This window comes from Corvus moneduloides, chromosome 9, assembly GCF_009650955.1.
Source record: "Corvus moneduloides isolate bCorMon1 chromosome 9, bCorMon1.pri, whole genome shotgun sequence".
In the NCBI taxonomy this organism is placed as follows: domain Eukaryota; kingdom Metazoa; phylum Chordata; class Aves; order Passeriformes; family Corvidae; genus Corvus; species Corvus moneduloides.
In genome coordinates, this window is record NC_045484.1 from 26,194,958 (window position 1) to 26,214,975 (window position 20,018).

At 44.5% G+C, this 20,018-nt stretch overlaps 1 protein-coding gene across 1 annotated transcript in view; it reads right to left on the minus strand.

The window, feature by feature from the left end:
• Window positions 1-10,529: 10,529 nt before the first annotated feature.
• Window positions 10,530-20,018, minus strand: part of FAF1 (Fas associated factor 1) — a 151,845-nt gene continuing 142,356 nt past the window's right edge. The window contains exon 19 of the mRNA XM_032117346.1: window positions 10,530-13,726. Coding sequence (XP_031973237.1) covers window positions 13,643-13,726 — 84 coding nt within the window. The 3' untranslated portion in view covers window positions 10,530-13,642. The remainder of the gene's footprint in view (window positions 13,727-20,018) is intronic.

The window sequence follows — 20,018 nt, forward strand, 5'->3', positions numbered from 1 at the left end:
ACGCCGTCTCCTTTCCCCAGGGCTCTCGCCTCTCTTTCCCACGAGGGATCTCCATCCTCCTCGGCACTTTCTAAAGTTCTTTTTCACATGCGTCCGTAAGTCCTTCCCCGTAGCGGGAACTGTCTGCCGGTCGTAGGGGCCTCCTCCCTCCGCTTCAGCATCCCCACCTGCGCTCCCACGCCGCGAGACCTGTTCCAGGTGCCTCCCCGGGTGGGTGCCCCGGGCGAGCTGAGGGCCCCGAGACGGGAGGAGAGAAAGCCCTGGCTCTGCTCGAAACGTGCCGGCCCTGCCTGCCGCTTCCCCGCGGCTGGACACCGCGCAGGGCCGCGGGGCAGCCCCGCTGCAGGACGCGCAGCGCTCGCTGATGCTGCGATGGCTCTTCCCCTTGGTCGCTCTCATTCCGTGGTTGCGAAAAGCACAAATCCTGAGGCCTCCAAATTTTCATTATTTTTATTGCACTTACATCCGTCTTCCTTTCTTTTTTTTTTTTTTTTTTTTTTTTTTTGGTAACGAAATGAGCGATTTCCTACCCGATTTTCTGCGGGTGCAGCTGCCACCCACTCCTCGTGATTTAGGCGTTATAACACCTTTATTTAATACGGCCGCCAAGTCAAAATATCCGATTTAATTTTATTTGCAACCACTAATTTTATTCTCCGGAGAGTATTACTCTAATCATCTGATTTAATTGGGATTTCGTAGAACTCGATCAGACCTAATAAGAAACATTTAAAGTACTGCTTTATGTTGGTTTAACAGGGAGAAAATATTCTCCCTTCTACCTGGCAGTTTTTTGGGGGGGTTGCGATGGGTTTTTTTCTGCAAATACCGTCCCTTTCCCCCTCGAGGCAGCCCGCCACCACCAACAGCACAGGACACGGGTTATGCCGATTTCCTCCGTTCTGTTGTCTTTCAGCTTTGACTTAAATTAAAGGGCTGGGTTATCCTTTCCGTTTAAGGCGGTTTAAAACTATTTTGGAAACAGGCATGGGGAAAAAAACCACCAAACAAACCAAAAAAACCCCAAACAACAAAAACCCCCGAGAGTGGGTCAGTAATCAGCCTGTGAAATGCGGTGGTTTCTGTTCGGAGCCTCATGCTTCCAGTAACATGACAAACGGCGGTGTTGAAGTTGGGACACACAACGCGTAGCATCTCTATCCCGAGGCTGTTTCCGTGGGCTCCTGCAGCACGGCCCCACTCGCTGAGATAGGCAGAGTTGGGGTGCAGTGTCCCAGAGCTGGGCACGTAAACGCCCAGTGCCTGTTTCTGCTGTTCGTCCAAAGTCAGCAGAGGACACCTCTTGGTCCAAAACACTTAGCCATGTGCTCGTTTTAAATGTTACACTCAACTTCAATCCGACATCGTAATAGCGGTGTTTTATTAAATAAAAAATCTAAAATTGCAAGGATGTGTAATTACAAGGATGTAACTCCAGGATTCAGCAAGTTCTGAGGACGTTTGTCCAAATCTCCCCCAATTTCAGGGGCGTTTGACGGGTACCCACGCCGCGCTCCTCTCCGGCCGCCCCCAGGGCAGGCAGCAGCCCCGGCAGGCGCCTGGAGGCGGCGGGGGCTGGAGACGAAGCCGCCGCTCCCGGAAAGCGCCGCTCTTCGCCGGGATCGCTCCTGACCCGGAGCCGAGGCCTCTCGTCGGGCTCGGCACCCTGCTCCGGGCTCAGGCAGACTCTGCCTTTCCGCTTTCCAGGAGGGAAGTGGCTGGAGGGGCTGCTTCCAACCGGGACCCAACTATTCCTGTGTTGCTGTCCTCTTACGAGGTGCGTTTAGAAAAGGAGAGCCCGGAATCACACTTCTCCCCAGTCTGATATTTCAACAACAATAATTTCTCCCCTGTCCGTGTTTTCCTTTGAAAACTTTCACCGTGAGCCCAGAAGGTGCGCACATTTCACAGATTTATTCAAATAAACCACCCCTTGAGCTGTGAGTTCGCCCGGACCAGCAGAGGCGCGGCCAGGACTTGCCACGGGCTCGGAGCTCTCTCCAGCTGTGTCCCGGCCTGCTAGAGCCCTGTGTGTGTGTGAGTATGGACGGGAGGCAGCGGGGAGGTGGATGTTGCTCTCCCCCCACCCCTCCCTTCTTCCTCCCCTCTCTCCTGCTGCAATTCATTTCTGTTTGACGAGGCACAATAAAATCTTCATGTACATCCCTGCTCCCGTGTCTTTCTGGGGGAGGGATGTTTGTTTTAGGCACGCACAGAGCAGCCGCGCTCCCGCTGCCCGGGTGGGACAAGGAAAGAAAAATTCATTTCTCCAAACCCGGCGAAACGCGACTTTAAAGCCCCCGAGACTGGTCACGCTCCCAGCTTGGCTCTGGGAGCATCTCCCAGCGTCAAACCGTGAGAGGAACTCAGGCTTGGACCCAGCTCCTCTCTTCCTCCCCGCAGGCGCCGGCCGGGCCCCGCAGGAGCAGCCCGGGTTGGCACCGGGCGCCTGGGCCGGCTCCAGGGAGCGGGGCGGGTGCCCTGCCCGGGCCGGGCACGGAGAGCCGCCGACTCCCGAGCCACCAGAGCTAAGGGGTCCTAGAGGGATCCCCACCATGGTCAGGGCAGCCCGCGCCCTCCAGACGCGTGAAAGTCGACTCTACTTCGTTACAGGGATGGCCAGAGACGCCGCCTTTCGTTGCGCAGTGCCCCGGTTGCTGCTCAGTTATCCCCGCTGTGCGTTTGACTCTGGCAGCATCCAGAAATTCACCACTCGGCGCCCACGGCCCAGCGCTCACATCTGGATCAGCTCGATAAAACACGATATATTTATTCTGAAGAAGCCCCGATTTCCCCGGTGTTTCTTTCTCTCCTCACTCCCCTTGATTCACCTAAAGGCTTCCCCTGTACGGCTGCTCCGGTGCCCAAGTTTGAGAGGGCTGCAGCAACGGTGCTGCTGCAGCTTCCCCCAATTGCAGCAGTAAAATCTTAATTAAAAAGCGCCCGGCTATTGGCTGCCATGCGGGGGAAGGGACACGCACGCCTGCAGGCAGAGCAGCCCTCGGAAACATCCCAGAGAAATATAGTTCTTGATTAGTGTATTTTCATCTCGTTCTTAGCGGAAGACAGTTTGTAAGTACCTGCTAATGTTAGTGCTCTTTAAGGTTTCAATTGTTCTAGGGGGTTTGCCATTGACTTTTTCATTATTTACCTACTGAATCAAAGTAAGCAAATGCCATCTGTTTCCCTGCTGCTATCATCTTCACTTTTAATTATCCGCCCAGCCGCCTAATAGAGATGATATTAAACTAAATCTTTTTGACATTAAAAGTAATTATCCCCAAACCAATATTACAAGAATGAAAATTACCACCACCACCACCCCCCCTTCAAGAAAAAGGCACATTCCTCCTAGTCCAGGCAACCTCTTCAGATCCGGAGCGAGGAAAGGGAGACGGAACTCCCGTTAGCCCGCACTTCTCAAGTATTTGAAACATTATTAACTCGATTTCCCGGCTCCCAGTGGGGGAGGAGAAATCGACAAGGAAGAAAGATCTGTGGAATAAGGGAAATTCGGGGCTCCGCGCACTCCTGCGCGGGCTCCTCTCCGCGGGCTCCTCTCCGGCGGCCGCACGGGGCGGGCGGCGGGGCCGGGGCTGACTGACCCCTCGGGGTTCCGCCGGGGCCAGCGCAGGTACCAGCCCCCCGGCTTTTGGAGAGCAACACGTCTTAAATACACAGACACGCGGCCCTCGAAGGGCTTCGCACCATCCAGCGGCACCGGCCGTGCACATCGCGCTGGCCTTGCGGGGACGGTCATTAGAGGGACATTGGAGGAATCGGGGCCGTGATGAAGGGGCACGGCGGGTCCTCTGACAGATGGCCGCCGGCTGAATTACCTCCACAGAGTCATTTCGCTTACTCTTCCCCGCCATTTCTCCTCCGACTCCTTTTAATATGAGCCGGAGCCGCGTCCCCGTTTCCTTTAATATGTGCTAAACTGAGCTAATTTTAATTGCATGTTTCAACTTTGCTAATTAAATAGAGTGGTCTAATTAAAAGTGACTAGGGAACAGTCTTAATTCAACCCTCTACTTTTTTAACAATCCATTATGCAACAAATCCAGGGTAAGCCCTCCCTTTAAAAAAGCTACAGATGATTGAGTTTTTACACCTTTTTACACGCTCACAATGGGGAGACTTGACCCAACATATGTAGCAGTGGGGCCGGGCCCCCCCGGCTCCCCGGCGGGGCATCGCGACCGAGCCGCCTCGCTGCTGCTGCCCCGCCTGAGCGCGGCTGGACCCGGGGGCTTCCCGGGGCCTCCCCGCTGGAAGTGCGGAGACTATTAGCCCAGCAGAGGTTAGAGTAGCACATCCCCAAGACAGCAGCCCAGGATTTGGGAAAATCGGGCTCTTTACACGCTTCATCTCTTCACCAAGTGCTCATTAGGTTGTTAACCTCTAGTTCACATGAAAGGGGCATGTGATGAATCCCCTCCCGAACAAATGGGCGCATCCCCCTTCAGGCACTGAACAAAGCCCTTAAAATAACTGCACAAGAAAGCCTTTAGTTGTTACTCTAAAATTTCTTTTCTCTGAGAGCTTGTGCCCATCCACACACACGCACACCGACACACAGAAAGAGGAAAAAAAGCTCACACACGCAAAAATCCATCCATCACCCCCCCTCCCCCCCCCCCCCCCCCCCCGTGTGCTGGAGCTAAAAATTAAAAATCCGTGGTCCGTCCCCAGGGCCTTCGGCGCTGGCTGATGTCCCCCGGGTTTGGCTGAGGCTCGGGCTGGGGCTTCCCAAGGGAGGGGAAGGAAATCTTAATCGCTTTAGCGGGGCGGGCGGGGGAGCAGCCTTTGCCTGTGGAGGGGGAAAGCCACGCGTCCCGGCCCGGGGCAGCGCTCTGCGGGGGCACGGGGGTGTGGGGGTGCCCATGCCGGCCCCCGCTCTGCTCTCCCTTCTTCCTTCCACCCGTCAGACAGACGAGCTGAGCGGATCCGCAGCGGAGGAGGGCGCGGGCATGAGTTTCCCTTTCTCGCCGGGGAGTGCGGCGAAGGCTGGGACACCTCGGGGGGAGCCCAGTGCCCCCAGTGCCCCCAGTGCCCCCTTCCCTCCCCGGCCCCGTTCCGCGCTGGGAGCGAGAGCGGCGGAACGGGTCCCCTCCTAAACCAGACGGGCACAACCTCCCTAGCCAGCGCTGTCTGCTTGGGGCTCGCTGCCCACGGAGGGCCGGCCAGGGAGCCGAGCCTGGCTCCGCATTCCCACCGCTCGCCTGTGGATTTAGGGCTCTTTAAGACCTTTGCTTTTCTCTCCCTCCCTCCTTCTCCCTCTCCCTCTCCCTTTTTATTTCCCAGCCCCTCGGGCATGGATTAAAGTGACAGACAATTTTCCCCTCGCACCTTATTGATGGTTAAATGCACTCTGAGTTAATGCGCGGGAAGCGGGGAGGGAGGGGGGCTGTCCCGGCAGCGCTGCGAACCTCGGCGGGTGGACGGGGCGGCCGCGGGCCGGGGGCGGCTCGGCACGAGCGGCGCGGCCGCCTCCCCCCATCCCCGCGCCGGGGTTTGCGCGGCAGCGGAGGCTCCGCGGGGATCCCCCGCGTCCGCGGCGCTGCCCGTGGCACAGGGACACGCGCGTGTGCCGCAGCCTCCCGGCAGCCGCGGGGACACGCGCTGGCACCGCCGGGAGCACGCAGGTACCGCGGGGGCAGCAGCTCCGAGCCAGAATGACTCGGGAAAGCCCCGCTCTGCTAATTTACCGTAGGGCTCTCCGAGAGGTTCATTAAAAAGGCTCTTGTCAGCTCCCTAACGATCCGAGAGCTTTTTAATTATATTTTATATTCCCCTACCCGTCTCCTAACTTCAAACACATGGTAAAAAGGATTTGCTGTTTTGTTTCAGGTAAAACCTAATAATTAAAATTCAGACCCCGTCCCATGCATCTGCTTCGCCTTTGCCAAATGAATTGAAGGGAGAGAGAAAAGCGATTTCATTGAGATCACAGATGGGGTGCAGGTTTTTGGAAGAAATTTGAGAAACACCATTGTCCAGAATCAAAACTCTATGTCTTGCCCCACAAAGGGGGCTGCTTTAAGCCCCTCAACTTCTATGGGGCTTGTTTTTTAAACTTTAAGTGTTCCGCACAATAAGCTGCCACCAAAATGTCACAACCACTCTAATTCCAAGTGTGTCTCACTGCAAAGGGTGCAGAAAAATGAAGGGAGCAAAGGGAAGGAGTGTAATTAAAAACCCTGGAGCTCCCTCCTGCCTGCTGGGGCCCGGCGACCGGTCCGGGGCGGGGGCGGCGGGGAGGTGCCCCCGCCCGTGGCAGCGGGACGGACACCCCAAGGTGCGGAGCCGCCCTGCCCGTGCCGCTCCCGCATCTGCCCGGCCACATCCCGGCTCTGCACATCGGAGCGCTTCCATATTTTGGAGGCTACATTGTTTCATTAGCCGAAAGCAAAAGATTAATTCTTTTATTTTTATTCACGATCATGACAGCCCCGGTCGGATTTGCCAGAGGATTCCCCCCTTCAATGTTTATTGCCCCAGGAGCTCAGGAGCCGAACAATCCGGACGAAATGCGATAGATAAACACAGTCTATATCGTTAGAGACATGTCGAGGGGGTTTGCGGAGGGGCGGGAGGGCCGATGTAACAGCGTCATCAAAAACCACACGCACTTCGGGGAAAAAATGATTCTTGTATTCTTTTCCCAGTTCACACGCAGTATTTAAGGGGCCCTTACACAAACACAGACTTCTTTCAAGTTAATGATGGACCATCCGCAATCTCCCCCGGCACCGTCCAGCCCCGGCCCGGTGCCGCGCCGGTGCCATCAGCCCCGCGGGACCAGGCAGCGCTGGGGCGATGCCCAAACATGTGGCTCCATTTTTTTGTTTGTTTGGTTGTTTATTTGTGGGTTGTTGTTTTGTTCTTTTTTCCCAGGAATGCCCAGTTTTTCCTTGCGCTCCCCTTGCCCAGCGCCGGGCTGAGCGGCCCCATCTCCGCCCACGCCCACGGGGAAAGGCGCGGCACCGAGGCTTTTCCCCTCTTTTGACTTCCCTTTAACTATTTTTTTAGTAATTTTAAAATAATTCTTGGTTGCGGTGCGGGCAGAGCCGGGCCGGGGTGCGGAGCCAGGGCGGCCGCGGAGGGAAGGGAGACCCGCGGGGGCGGCTCGGCGCCCGGCGGCCGCCCAGCGCTCCGCTGCCCCCGGGAATTCTGCCCCGACGGCTCCATCCGGCCCGGGAGAGGCCGAAGGGCGGCTGCGGTGCCGGCCGGTGCCGCGGGATGCCCGGGAAGTGTCTTCGCCCCCATCCCGCTCCTCCAAGCTAACATCTTCCCGGCGGCCGCGAGGTGCGAAGGCGCGGTGGGACCCGCATCAAGGCAGGGATCTCTTTTTCGGTGTTTTTGTTTGTTTATTTGGTTTGGTTTCCCCACGTTAGACGATACTGCAACAGCCACACAATGTTCTACCTTCGTCTAAACCTTGAAAAAGTGTATTTCAGCAAAAAAGTGTTCTCTTTAATTTGCAGGTGATACTTCACTTCTGAAAAATACCTCCCGCCTTTTTTTCTTTATTAGATCCACACAGTTATAAATTATTTTGTTCTTCTGCATCACTGAGTTTATAGTTGTCATTAAAAAACCAATTCCTTCTCCATTGCCACCACAGTTTGGAAATGCTTTCCCTCACACAATCGAAGTCCTCACTAATCAGGACACATAAACAGGCAAACAGGCCTACACAAAATGAAAAATATTTCTAAGTACACATTAGAATAATTTTTAAACTCCTAAAATGGCCGCAACAGAATGGGGGTTTTCAAATGACAACAAATGAGGTCTACCTGTAAATTTAGAAAAGGCAAGATCATGAGTAGCATGCCATAATTACAAGGTATAAAATACTTATGAGTGATAGTAACTCATGCTAATGGGTACCACGACAGTAGATTAAATAAAGCATAGAGGCAAATAAAATGATAGAAACTACATTTTTTTAGGTGAATGAAAACATGCTTATATTCACTACTTTACAAAACGATAATAACTGTTAAAAATCACCAGGGTAGCATTACCCTTTTAGAAGAAAACTGCATGAAGTTGAAGATAACAAAGAGAAATTAAAGTCACAGGTGAAAGACTAAGACTGTAACCAAAACTTTTTGAAGACACTATTTTAGATCCTCAGAGTACACACGTATCTGACTTTAAAAGACTACAGCATGCCCACAAGAAGTAGTTGGGCTGTGTGCACCAGCATGTTAAAGGATGTAATTGGAAGACAGACTTAAAGCAGGAAACTAGAAAAGAAAATTAGAAAACCCAATTGAAATTTAACTTTTGGAAGATATGAATCCTGAATTAAACAACTGACATACCCCAAGGAACAATTACCAAAGGTGTAAAGGACTATTAAAAGTATCAGAAACAGAAAACCTGCCAGAAGATAATTGGACTAATACATTTTTACAGTGTAAAAGACTCCTTTTATTAAAAATAGGGTAATTGCAGAAGAACTAAGCTAGTCATCTGTAGCAGTGTTTACTGCAGTGGAAACATCTTTTCTTGAGTTTAAAAAAAAAAAAAAAAGTAGTATTATCAGATTGATAGCTGGAAGCAGAAAGCAACAATTTTCACAGTGAGAAGATTCCAGCAATGTCCCCAAGGATCTTTGTGGGAACCTGTGTTATTCAAGGTACTCAGACACCACTACCTGGAGAAAGGGATCAGTGGTGAGCTGATGATATTAATAAATAACACAAACTCATTCAAGCTGAGTGGATAGAAAGGGAACAGCAATGAACTGTGGAATCCTGTGGAATATTGTCACAACATGGAGCTGGGTAAACAGTAAAGGAAACTCAGTGGTGCTAAGTACAAAATAATGATCCTGTTAACCAGTAGTTTTGTAATCACAAGAACTAATGAAGCCTCCTTCTATAACCAGCAGTTGAGTGACATTTAAACTGAATTACATTAAGTCTGTAGTGTGACTTTAGTCTTTATTACACATAAAAGAATCCACAGAGAAAAGACCTGACTAAGGAGTGAATTCTCTGTTATCTAGTGAGACATTAAAACCTTTGGAAACTTTCAGGGTGATCGGGTCTGGAGTGACTCCCAAGAGCTGGATCTAGTGAGCCTTGCCTTCACTGCATGCACTCAAGGGACCTTCCATCTGCCTTCCTGTTTCCTGAATTCTGGGCTGCCAACTTTGACAAGACTTAAGGAAATTACAGACAGCAAAACCCTTACAGCATTTAATTCCCTTGATTTTTTTTTTTTATGTGGATGTAAAATGCGAAGGTAGTAATAAGGTATTAAAAAAATATTTCAAGGAGCATGGTCTATTTCATCCCACATAAATCAGCAGTGCTGTCAGGGGGAGCAGCCTGGCCTTCCTCTTCCTCTCGTCTTCATTGACTCACCTAGAGACACATCAGGGAGCTGCATCAGCCTCTAAACTGCTCCAGAAAAAAAAAGGTCATTTTTTAACTGGTTTGCCTGGTCCCAGTGCAAGGTGGGGGCACAGATGGCTCTGTGGGCAGAAGCATAGACCTGTATCAGACTAAACTGAGTATAAAACTGCCTGGATCCTGACACGTTTAGTGCTAAATTTGCTATTCCCCACCTGTCATCTGTGGGGAAATAGTTTCAGGTAGAGAACAATGTCTCATGCTGTGTACAGTGTACAGTAATTTCTGCTTTTTTTCCTGACCCGTCCAGAAAGAAAAATATAACTAAGGCTACTGCAGTTGCCTTCTCTTTTATACAAACAGATTAATAAAACTAAACTTGGGTGCAGAATCAACATCCAGTCTCCACTCCCAGCTCTTTTGTTCAAAAAGACCAATGGCTGCAATGAACATCCACTGTCAAGGGCTGGATGGCTCATCCCAGGCAAGCACCCAGCTGCCAGGCTAAAGACTGATTTGCACCCTCCCTCTCAAGGACCTTTAAAGGAATCCTGTATTTTGGCAGTCAAACAGCTTTGAGAGTGAGCAGCACACACTTTAAAAGTAGCTGTGCTGTGGTGGTGTTGAAGCAGACTATGGAATGTCCAACCCAGGGACTCATCTCTCCTCAGGCCCTCACAATACTGGAGAAACCGAAGTGTGAATTACCATCAGCGAAAACTCCTCCTCGGGAGGAGGTCACCATCACTGTTTCCAAATGGTGGAAGGTCTTGGTGCTTACCTTGGTGCACAGCCTGAGTGCTGAGAGCCCTCAGGAGAAGGACAGCAGACGAGGAAGCCTTTGCTCCAGGGAGGAATGGCACACATAAAGACATCTCCATCTTCAGCATTTCTGACTGACTGCTCCAAGCAGGTTCTGGTTCTGCCTGGTAGTGACTCTTCACATGTAGAGACACCCACTTACACATGCTTTGTGCTTGCTGTGGAAGCTGTTTTAAGGCTCTGAAATCTTCTCATGCATTGTTTAGGGAGCCTGGACACGAGGCCCGGATAATGAAGTGCTTCAGTCCTGAGAGTCTGGGATATTGTTGTTTGATTTTTTCCCCACACATGGAAGAGTGAAATCACATAACTTTTTAGTAGAAATATTGCTGCAATTGAAAATTTATTTTAAGTTTCTAATGTCATCAAGTTTATGAGAGCCAAAGTCCTCTTCTGCTACATTAAAAAGAATAGACAACCCCCCCCAACACAGCTCCATTAGAAACACCCTCAGCACTCCCACAGAGCTGAAGGGTGCATATGCAGAGAGTAAAGAGCAAACACTCATGTTCTGCATGGTCTCTAATAATGATTTCAAACACCACTGTCAACAGGCAGAAAGTTTCTCCCAAAGCCAGAGAGTGCCCCACCTTCACCCCATGAGTAACAGAAGCCAACGCACAGCACGGGATTCCTTTCAGCAACAGTAACTCCTTAAGACTTAAAACTAATGCATTAATCACCTTAATGGTAATCCATTAATGTGAAGAACCTGAAGATCAAAAGGCAGAATCAGGGATGTGCTCCGTAGCAATGGTGTTACAGTTTTAGGGTAATACTGAATTACAAAATTCGACTGACTAGAGGCTTATCCGTGCCAGCAGAGTGTGTGAAGTGAATACCAGGAGAGCAGAAAATGATGGCACAGAATATTAATATTTCTACACAGGGATTGGTTTGTGTTGATGATGTGATTCAGAAAGGTGACTCGACATGGTTGCTTCTTGAAATCAGGCCCAAAGTATTTAAGGACCAAAATCGTTAACGTTTTATTTAAAGAGCGATACACTTGTTTACGTTGTGGCAGAAAGATCTCTGTATTCTGATCTCAAAATCTTTATATCAGAGGGCAGTAATGCCACCACTTTGAACATTTCCAGTTAATTATCACTAGAACATTTTGATAATGACAGTGTCTTTTGCAATATGAACAAAATGAGGGAAAAAAATAATAAAAGAGTATAGGAAAAAAAAAAGGCCAAACAACCCTGGGAGCACTGACTTCAATGAGTTCAACAAATATTCAAGCCACATTTAATAACTTTATAAAACTAGTATCAAAGTAAAGAATATATAGTCAAAATACAGAAATCAAGTTGAGTGAGAGAAAACAGCCTGATGAGATCAAACAGAAGTTAAACAGAACAGATTAATATAAACAAGTTAGCTGAAAGGTCGCTTTGCTTCGTGTAGCACTATTTCAGCAACTCCTTTCCTCAACAGGCAGCTTAGAAGGAAAAAAGAAGATATGCATCACTTTAAAATCCTGCTGTATGTTTTACTGTGATTGTTTGTAGAAACAGCATCACCCCAATTCGGAACCCAAGTTACTTTCTTATTTAATAAACACAGTGGATGGGGGGTTTTTTTGTAAGAAAATGAAAGTTCAGAATGAAGCGTCTGCATTCAGCTTTCCATTACACATATTGTTCTATTGGCTAGGAATTCTTTTATTTGTGAACTGCAAATTATTAAGATTTGCTTACACTTCCAAACCTTTTGTTTGTCATAGATATTTCACTTCTAAAAGTGTCTGGTGTGGCACTCACTAATTACAGAATTATAAAAGGTAGAATAAGGCTTTGCCCACTCAGAAATTCGCATTTTTGGTAAAGGTAACAATATATCAGCATCACTAACATCCTAAGAATAGGCATACATTTAATTTTATAACACCATCCTTCCAAAGGAAAAAAGAAAGATTAAAAGATGTGTGCAACTGGTTTTAGCTTAGTATAAAATTTTCAAATCAGAACTCATTCAGCTGCGATAAACACTATGAATTACATCTAAACATAGATGGAAAACAATGTGCCAGGCTTTCAAAGAAAAAAAAAATTGGTTAGCAGATGATGATCCTGTAGTGCTATTGTGCACTATCCTGAAAGCCCAGAGAGAAAATAAAAAAAATAAAAAAGGAAAAAAAAAAGAGGAAAAAGAAAAAAAGAAAAAAGAAAGAAAAAAATAAAAATAAAAATAAAAAAAGTCCCCAAACAAACCAGTTTTGATGCAGGTTTGGCATCAACTACACTTTATGGTCTTAGCCTCAGTATGCTCATCCAATAGCTGAGAAATTTAAAGTACCAGATTTTTCCACATCAGATAGCAGGTAGCTGGTGCATACATTTCAGACAAGAGAACTAGGATTTCTTTGAGATGGAATCAATAATGTATTGTTAAAATGTCCAAAGTGTGCAACAATAAGGCAGATTTCTTATTACACCACCCCTTAAAATACCCATTGTTTGATGAACCAAACAAGGTGCTTTAAACCAGCAGAGTAATAGGAGACAAGCAAGTGCCAGAATGAAGAAAAACTGCTAAAATGGGAACTGCCCTTCCTTTCACAAGGAGAAATAAAGAACTTTTGTATCTGGTATTTGAAAGGTTTTTAACAGCTGATATTCAATATCAGCTGATTCCTGAAGTGTTGGCAAGATACCAGGTTTCTGGTACTGGCCATGTCTAATGTTATTTAAATATTCACATCATGCAATAAGCAGTTTCACACTGCAATGTAATGGAAAATACTTCCTAAACTGAATTGGAACTGAGACCCAAAGCAGAACCAGTAAATAAATACCTCGCATATATGTCAAACTATATTCTCCAAACAAAACCTTACATCTTATCAAAGAAGTCAGAAAGTACTAACAAAAATTATATGCTTTCTACTATAATACTGTTAAATTTCCATGGCTGAGAATGTCCCATTAATTTTTTCTGCCTTTTTAAATTAGTTGACAAAGTAGAAATTCAAACACAGAAATAAAATGCATATATATGAGAGCACTGGCTCAGTGAGATATCAAATATACAGCATTCTAGTGTCAAAAGTACAGGCAGAAATGTCCAAGATTTCTTGGTGAAAAAGGGGCATTTGAGGAGTAAAAATTCTACTTAACAATCACTCACATTTTAACAGTGCATTAATTATAACAAAAGCTGGATGATAAGTGAGCAACAGAATCATAATGTTCAGTGTTCATAGCAGAACTTTATCCTCTGCTCATTTAAATGAGGTTGGAAACATATACTCATGTATGTGAAACTTTAAGTAGCTATATTTGTTTTTTTCAATTTTTCAGGATTCTTGCAAGAGGCAAACTTGTGACATGGAATTGAGCTGGATGTCAGTACAAGGTGGTGCTCAGAGAAGTCTTCCTCTCGATGCTGTGCCTCTGGCTTATCAAAGGATGATTAGTCCTACAATCTTGTTTGATCTATTCTTTTGCCTCTAGGAAAAGGGTTTCTTGAGGATACAGTTTTACCTCCAGTAATGATTTATTTGGATCCAACTGGGTCACCTGTAAATACATGAACACAAAGATATGTGTAAGTAGACTTTTGAATTGTTTATCTTCACAGTGCAGACTCTCACAGGGAAAATTTTTGAGCCCCTCCATCAGTGATAACTGAAGTAGTGAGTATTATTTTCCAGGATGCAGATTAAGAAATATATATTGTGTTTTCTGTTGTTGTTATAAGTATTATTTTGTAATAACAACAAACAGAACAAGGAAAAAACAGAATCCCTGACATTAATTCCAAGAAGGTCTGGTTCTCAACCATAAACTAATGCACGAGTCTGTTTTTGTCAAAGTTAAGAGCTTTTGGAAGGATTACTAGAACACGTGAGTTAAGATGAAAAATAAAGCTGTACTCCTAGAGAATTATCCCAACATTTCAGCCAAACTGATGGTGCAAGCAGCATAGCCATTCCAACAGGATCTCTCCATTGAAAAGAGAAACTCTATTTTCCTATTCCCTTTCTTGCCCCAAGTCACATGGTGGAACGCCCAGCTTTCACTCACCTCAATGCTTTCAGACACCTCAACAATCCCAGGCTGGGAGAAAACTGTTTTGTTTTCTATATATTTACTTATATAGACAAATTAATGACAAGTGTCCCAGTGTCATTCAGATGTTTACAAGTTTACAAGCCAATGCCATGACATCCTTCAGAGTACTGCAAAGCTTCGCATAGAAAGATGAACCATTTTCCAAAGTATTTCACTTCCATTTTTAAACTTATTTTCCCTGGTAATTCTGCTTTTGTTTATTTTGCTGTGTGAGCACACCAGTTATCAGAAGTCTGCTTGTGAATAACAGCTTACTAGTCTTACGCCATCCGTACAAATGCAAATGCACACCAATAAACATTTTTTCCAAAGTTAAATTTGTTTCATCTATGAACACAGCATGTCACTGCTTTCTAAAAATGTCTCTTGAAAACATTAAGGATCCAGCACACAAAATGCTATCAATTAATAAGAAATGCTCATGTAATTTTCTTAAAAGCCTAATTTACTAATCCCGTTACCTATTAACAAAAATAGTATTGCTTCTTATTCCCTCCCCCCAACTAGATCAGGCAAACTTGAAATATATTTGCCTTTCTATTGTCTTATTGAATAATTAGGGAAAAGTTATTATTTAAACAAACTTTCAAGGCTTATCACTTCCTAAGACCATCAAAATCCACGTAATTTCCTCTGACTGCAGCAGAATTTTCTTAAAAATGACATACTTTAAAAACCCAAACCAAACCCAAAAACCAAACAGATGCATTATTTTTATTCCCAAAGAAGAACATATTTTCTTAAACTTCATGTTCCATGGTGAGCTACTGCTAAATGTCTGAAGAGAAAAATAATTTACAAAAACCAGACTCAATTTCAGATTCCTATTATCTACAGTCCAATTATGCATTCTTGCACAGATGCTGCCTGAATTATTGAAAGGTTATTATCTTCGAAAGCAAACCTGTTATGTAAAAAACAGCCAAAGTAGTGCATCTAAGTTTGTGATTACAGAAGTATGCTAATTAAGTATCTTGTTGCATTTTTTAATGTTTTGGTATTCTGCTACAGTCTGTTACTGAACAGGGAGTGAGGTAAAGAGGGGTCTGTGCAATTCGCAGCATCTGAGGTATTGGGCACCTGAGAGAAGCAATTTTCCTTCTTTTCAGTACAAGTCTCTATTAATTTAGACATCTTTATTTTCAAATCGTGCAACCATTTTGTTGGGGTTTTTGTGTTTGCCTTTTTTTTTTTGCAAGAAAAGGCAGGAAAGTCAGAACAAGGCTCTTTTCCACTTAGAAAAAAATAAAAAATCTCGGAAGTATGCCTAGGCACTGAACACAACCTTCCAGGCTGTAACCATATGGAAACCTATTATTCACTTGAGTGTAATTCAAGATACATGTCCTAGTCTAAGGTCTGCAAACTTCAAGGGCCTTAAATAACAACAACACATGATGCTCCTTCCTCAGTGAGAAGGGTCCTAGGAACCTTGTGGAGTACCTGCAGCACAAGGACTGTGCAGCTTTTCACCATAATTTCAGTGTGCTGCTTAATTCACTGAGGGACAGCAGAGTTTGCAAATGTTTACACCATTACCCAATTAACTAACAATATGGCTCCTACATCTGTCAACAAACAAAGCTGTTGTTGCTTTGTTTTAGCTCCTTGGCATTTTCTGTTCATATGGGTCGCCATTGTACTTAATTATCACACCACAACCCTTCTGCAGATTCTACTTTGTTATTAGTGGCTTGTAAATATGTTGTTTACTACAAAGAATAGAAGCCTTATTAGTGAACATACCTCCTAACAAAAGAAATGGTTTCTCTTGTAAATATATGAAATATAAGACCTAAGATGCATTCTAACTTACAGTATTTTAAAACAGAATTAGAAACCAAAGACTGATCTATAGCAGAGATCAAAGGAAAGAGCTGTAGCCTGCAAAGGTGTGTTTAATGTAGTGCTCTACTGCATCTCATTCACTTACATTTATATGCATTATTTCATAATGAAGAGTATAAAATGCCTTTAAATGCATATCTGTGTGCCTTGTTTCATTTCTATTAGTATAAATTCTGGAGCCCACTTCAGTGCTGACACCCCTTGGCTCTGATGCCATTGCATGATGCTCTTTCCAAAGCAGCCCTGCACATTATGTAAGCTACACTGTCCCAAACCCCTACACCTTTATTATTTGAAGATTTAGTCAATGTTGTTAGCATGTACACAGAAAATCATTGAAGTACGCTTACATATTTAATCTGATTTCATCTGTTCCGCCTATGTGGTGGAATGAACACTTTCTTTATTAAGGTTGCAAAATTCATCTTCAGCGTTAGTTAAAAGCCTTAACAAATGCTAAAGGCACATTTTTGTCTGTATCTTTAAGTCCTGCAATAACTGACTTTCTACCAGTCATAAGCACACAGTCTAGGAGTCACCTCCCACATCCCACTGTGATACCAGCTGAATGTATTTCGCAAATCTTCTGTGGGTTTGCTAATGCCAAATACTTTATATGATAATGAAACATGAACTAAAACCCCTTAAAAAGAGACTGTAAGGCATTCCAAACTTAGCTGGTGAGGACAGTGGCTGAGGAGGGACTAAGTGTCCAGAAGCTGAGAGTATAACACAAGTGACAGCAAAATTACGGACATTCAAGCTCACAGAACCCTGTAAAATAACATGCAGGTGCTTTCAGGGCTGTCCCAAAGCCCTGAACACAGAGAGTGCCCCAGGAGATTTTATCTTCAGGCAAATGACTTTCTGTGCAAACTTCAACACTCCCCCCTCTCAGGGAAGACTCCTTTGAGCAATAGGATCAGAGGTGCTACAGGACTTTATTTCTGCCAGTCTTAGATCTTGCCATTGAGCTGCTTTCACCAAAATAGGTTTAAGTTGATAAACAATACTTTTTTTCCAACTGTGGATTCAGTTTTATGGGATCTTAGGGTTTGGTGCACTGCAGCTACAGCTTCATCTTTTAGGAACTTTGTTACACAACCAATGTCAGTTTGGTGCCAGAGAGGTTATCACTTAAGTAAGTATTTGTTTAAGTGAATTCTGTGGTGATTATTCCACCTAAGCACTAGCTAGTTGAAGTACTTCTGTGGCACTTAGAAGTTCAAATCATTTAAGACTCTGCAAGGCACAAGGTAGTAATGTTAACTCTTACACTCCTCCTGTAAGAATGTAGTAGCTGCTTACACTTTATTCTGAATAAAGTCATTGGGTTTTTAGATAAACCGAAAATGAAAACTGATACTAGTTTAAAGAACATTTTAATACATTTTTATAGCAAAGTCTTTTTCCTTCTAGAATAACTTTTGAGCTATTTCTGTCTTCACCTTTGCTGACCTATCTGTTCTATTACACACACACATCCTGAGCAGCTGTACTTTTACCACTTACAAGGTGTGGTTCCTTACCCTCCCTGACTCTGCAGGGAAAAGATAAATAAAAAAAAAAAAAAAAGGCTTAATGCCCAGCAAGGTAATTTAAAAATAAAGAATCAAATACACAATTATCATGACACTTACACAAGCAGTAAATATCACACCCTTCACCTTTCTCTCCACCCTAGGACAAGGATCTGATTCCTGAGTAGCACAGCCTCTATACCACTTACACACGCATGAATACATTTAATGAATCTAACGGACAAAGAGTTCTTTTACTCTCTTTCCTAATCCTCCTAAAGTATAAATGCAATAGAAATTACTTAAAGGCACACCTGGTAAAGTACCAGATCTGTTTAAAAAACTATATTTTCAGAGTGACACACAAACAAATACAGTGAATCCTTTCTACCCATTGAAATATCTCTGGGTTACACAGATAATACGCTCAACTTGAGCAACAAACAAAAGTAGGGTTACTTTATAGAAATATATGCAATTAGATCGGGCTTAGTTGAATAAACTTGGAGATAATTTACATCTGAATTGAAGAAAGCCGTCACAAACAAGGAAAAATATGTCATAGTAAAAGACTTGTAGCCTCGATCCAAATACAAAGCTTTAATCCAATACATCACACTCTTGTCTTACTCCTCTGAAGAGGTTTTCTCAAAACATATTTTAGATTAAGCATACTTAAAAATACATTTACTAAGCAAAGTAACAGCTGTTGATAAAACAGGAAATTGTGATGCTGTATCCTCTATTTTGAGCATGCTTCCCATTTTTCCCTTGGAAAGTCGTGCAGTGCTCCGAGATGCCACCAACCTTCACACAGAGTAAGTTTTCATTGCCTTAACATAATCTATATTAAAACAAATTTTGCTGCATAGATTTTAATCAGTGAAGGCTTATTGATCTCTCTTGCCCTACTTGACTTACTTGACAGGAAATTAAGAGAGCAACTGTGTTCTCCCGTATTTTCTAAAACACTGAACGCAATGACAGGGTGGTGCAAATAACAAGGATAAGCCCAAACCCAGTGCTGCTGTATTTGTATAGTGGCACTTGGACTATCTTTTTAAAAGTTCTAAATGAAAACCTGATTTTTCAACTGGAATAAATACCTCATATTAGCAAAACAAAGCTTAAAAACCCCACAAAACTGAATCTCTTTTTTTGGTCAAAACTAAATAAAGCCCCAATGTTAATGATGTTTTTAAAAACACCAGACTTTTACCCAAATCCTATGGCTTTTTAACAGTGAGTAATAAAACAAATACATAACTGTAGTTTATCTACTTTCCAACAAAAGGCCTTAGGAAGGACTGTATACACCTGGGTGGCTCTGAGGCAGTTCTGTGCCTCTTTTTAGCCAAGGATCAGAAATTTTGTTTAATGATCAGTTCTTGCCCAAAATACAGCCAAAATACATTCAGTTACCAACATCACTGAATATTTGTTTTATGTTTCTTTCCAAGAACTAATCTCACTTAAAAAAATCACTACCAAGAGGCTGCATCTCCCTCTAGCCTTTCAAACAGCTCATTTTCAACGACAAAATAACCAACCCACTCCTTCATTTTGGCAGAAGTGCAAACACAAAAGTATTTCAATTAAGAAAAGCCTCTTTGAATAATGTGACTTTTATTGTTATGGTGCTGATGGTGCTGAAGTATTACACAAGTTGCCTTAAGAGCAAGAAGATGAAGTTGGAGTCAGTCAGAGGAGTCACCTGCAGGTCCTGACCCAGACAATTATGATCCCACAGTGGCAACAACTCTGAGACAGGAGGACTTCAGGCTTCAAGGAAGAGCAAGGTGGTGTAAAGCTCTCCTCAGATTTTCTGCTCTCCTCCCTTCCTTCTTTCTGGTTTGAAATATTTGATCTATTTAGGAATTCTTTGTGTGGTTTCTTGGAAAAAGAGAAGCCAACAGAGTACCTTGGACCTTGTCTTTTCCTGACAAAGGACCTGCGGGAAGAGAAGCTCCACTACCTGCTCTCTCACACTATTTACCTTCATTTTTCTTGTTGAGCAGAGAAAGTTTAAGCACTGGCATTTACAGATGAGAGCATTTGTATGTTAAGCATCCTTTCTGCTGTGCCAGGGAGCAAAACAGTCCATTTCTTGTGGGCAGTGCTGCCTGTGTGCTTATAGTGAACTAACAATTATTCATGTATTTAATTATTTGAAAACGTGCTAGCTTCATAGAAAAAAGATGACATCCCCAGAAATACTACAAATTTCACTCTGGCGATTGATGAAGAGCTGACAGGAAGCGAACAGCCACGTTGTCTGGGAGTTTGAAAACACATAAATACATTTAGTGCTCCAAATGAACTCTAAGAACTTTGCTTTGCATACATCCTGTGTATGGGGAATGGATGGG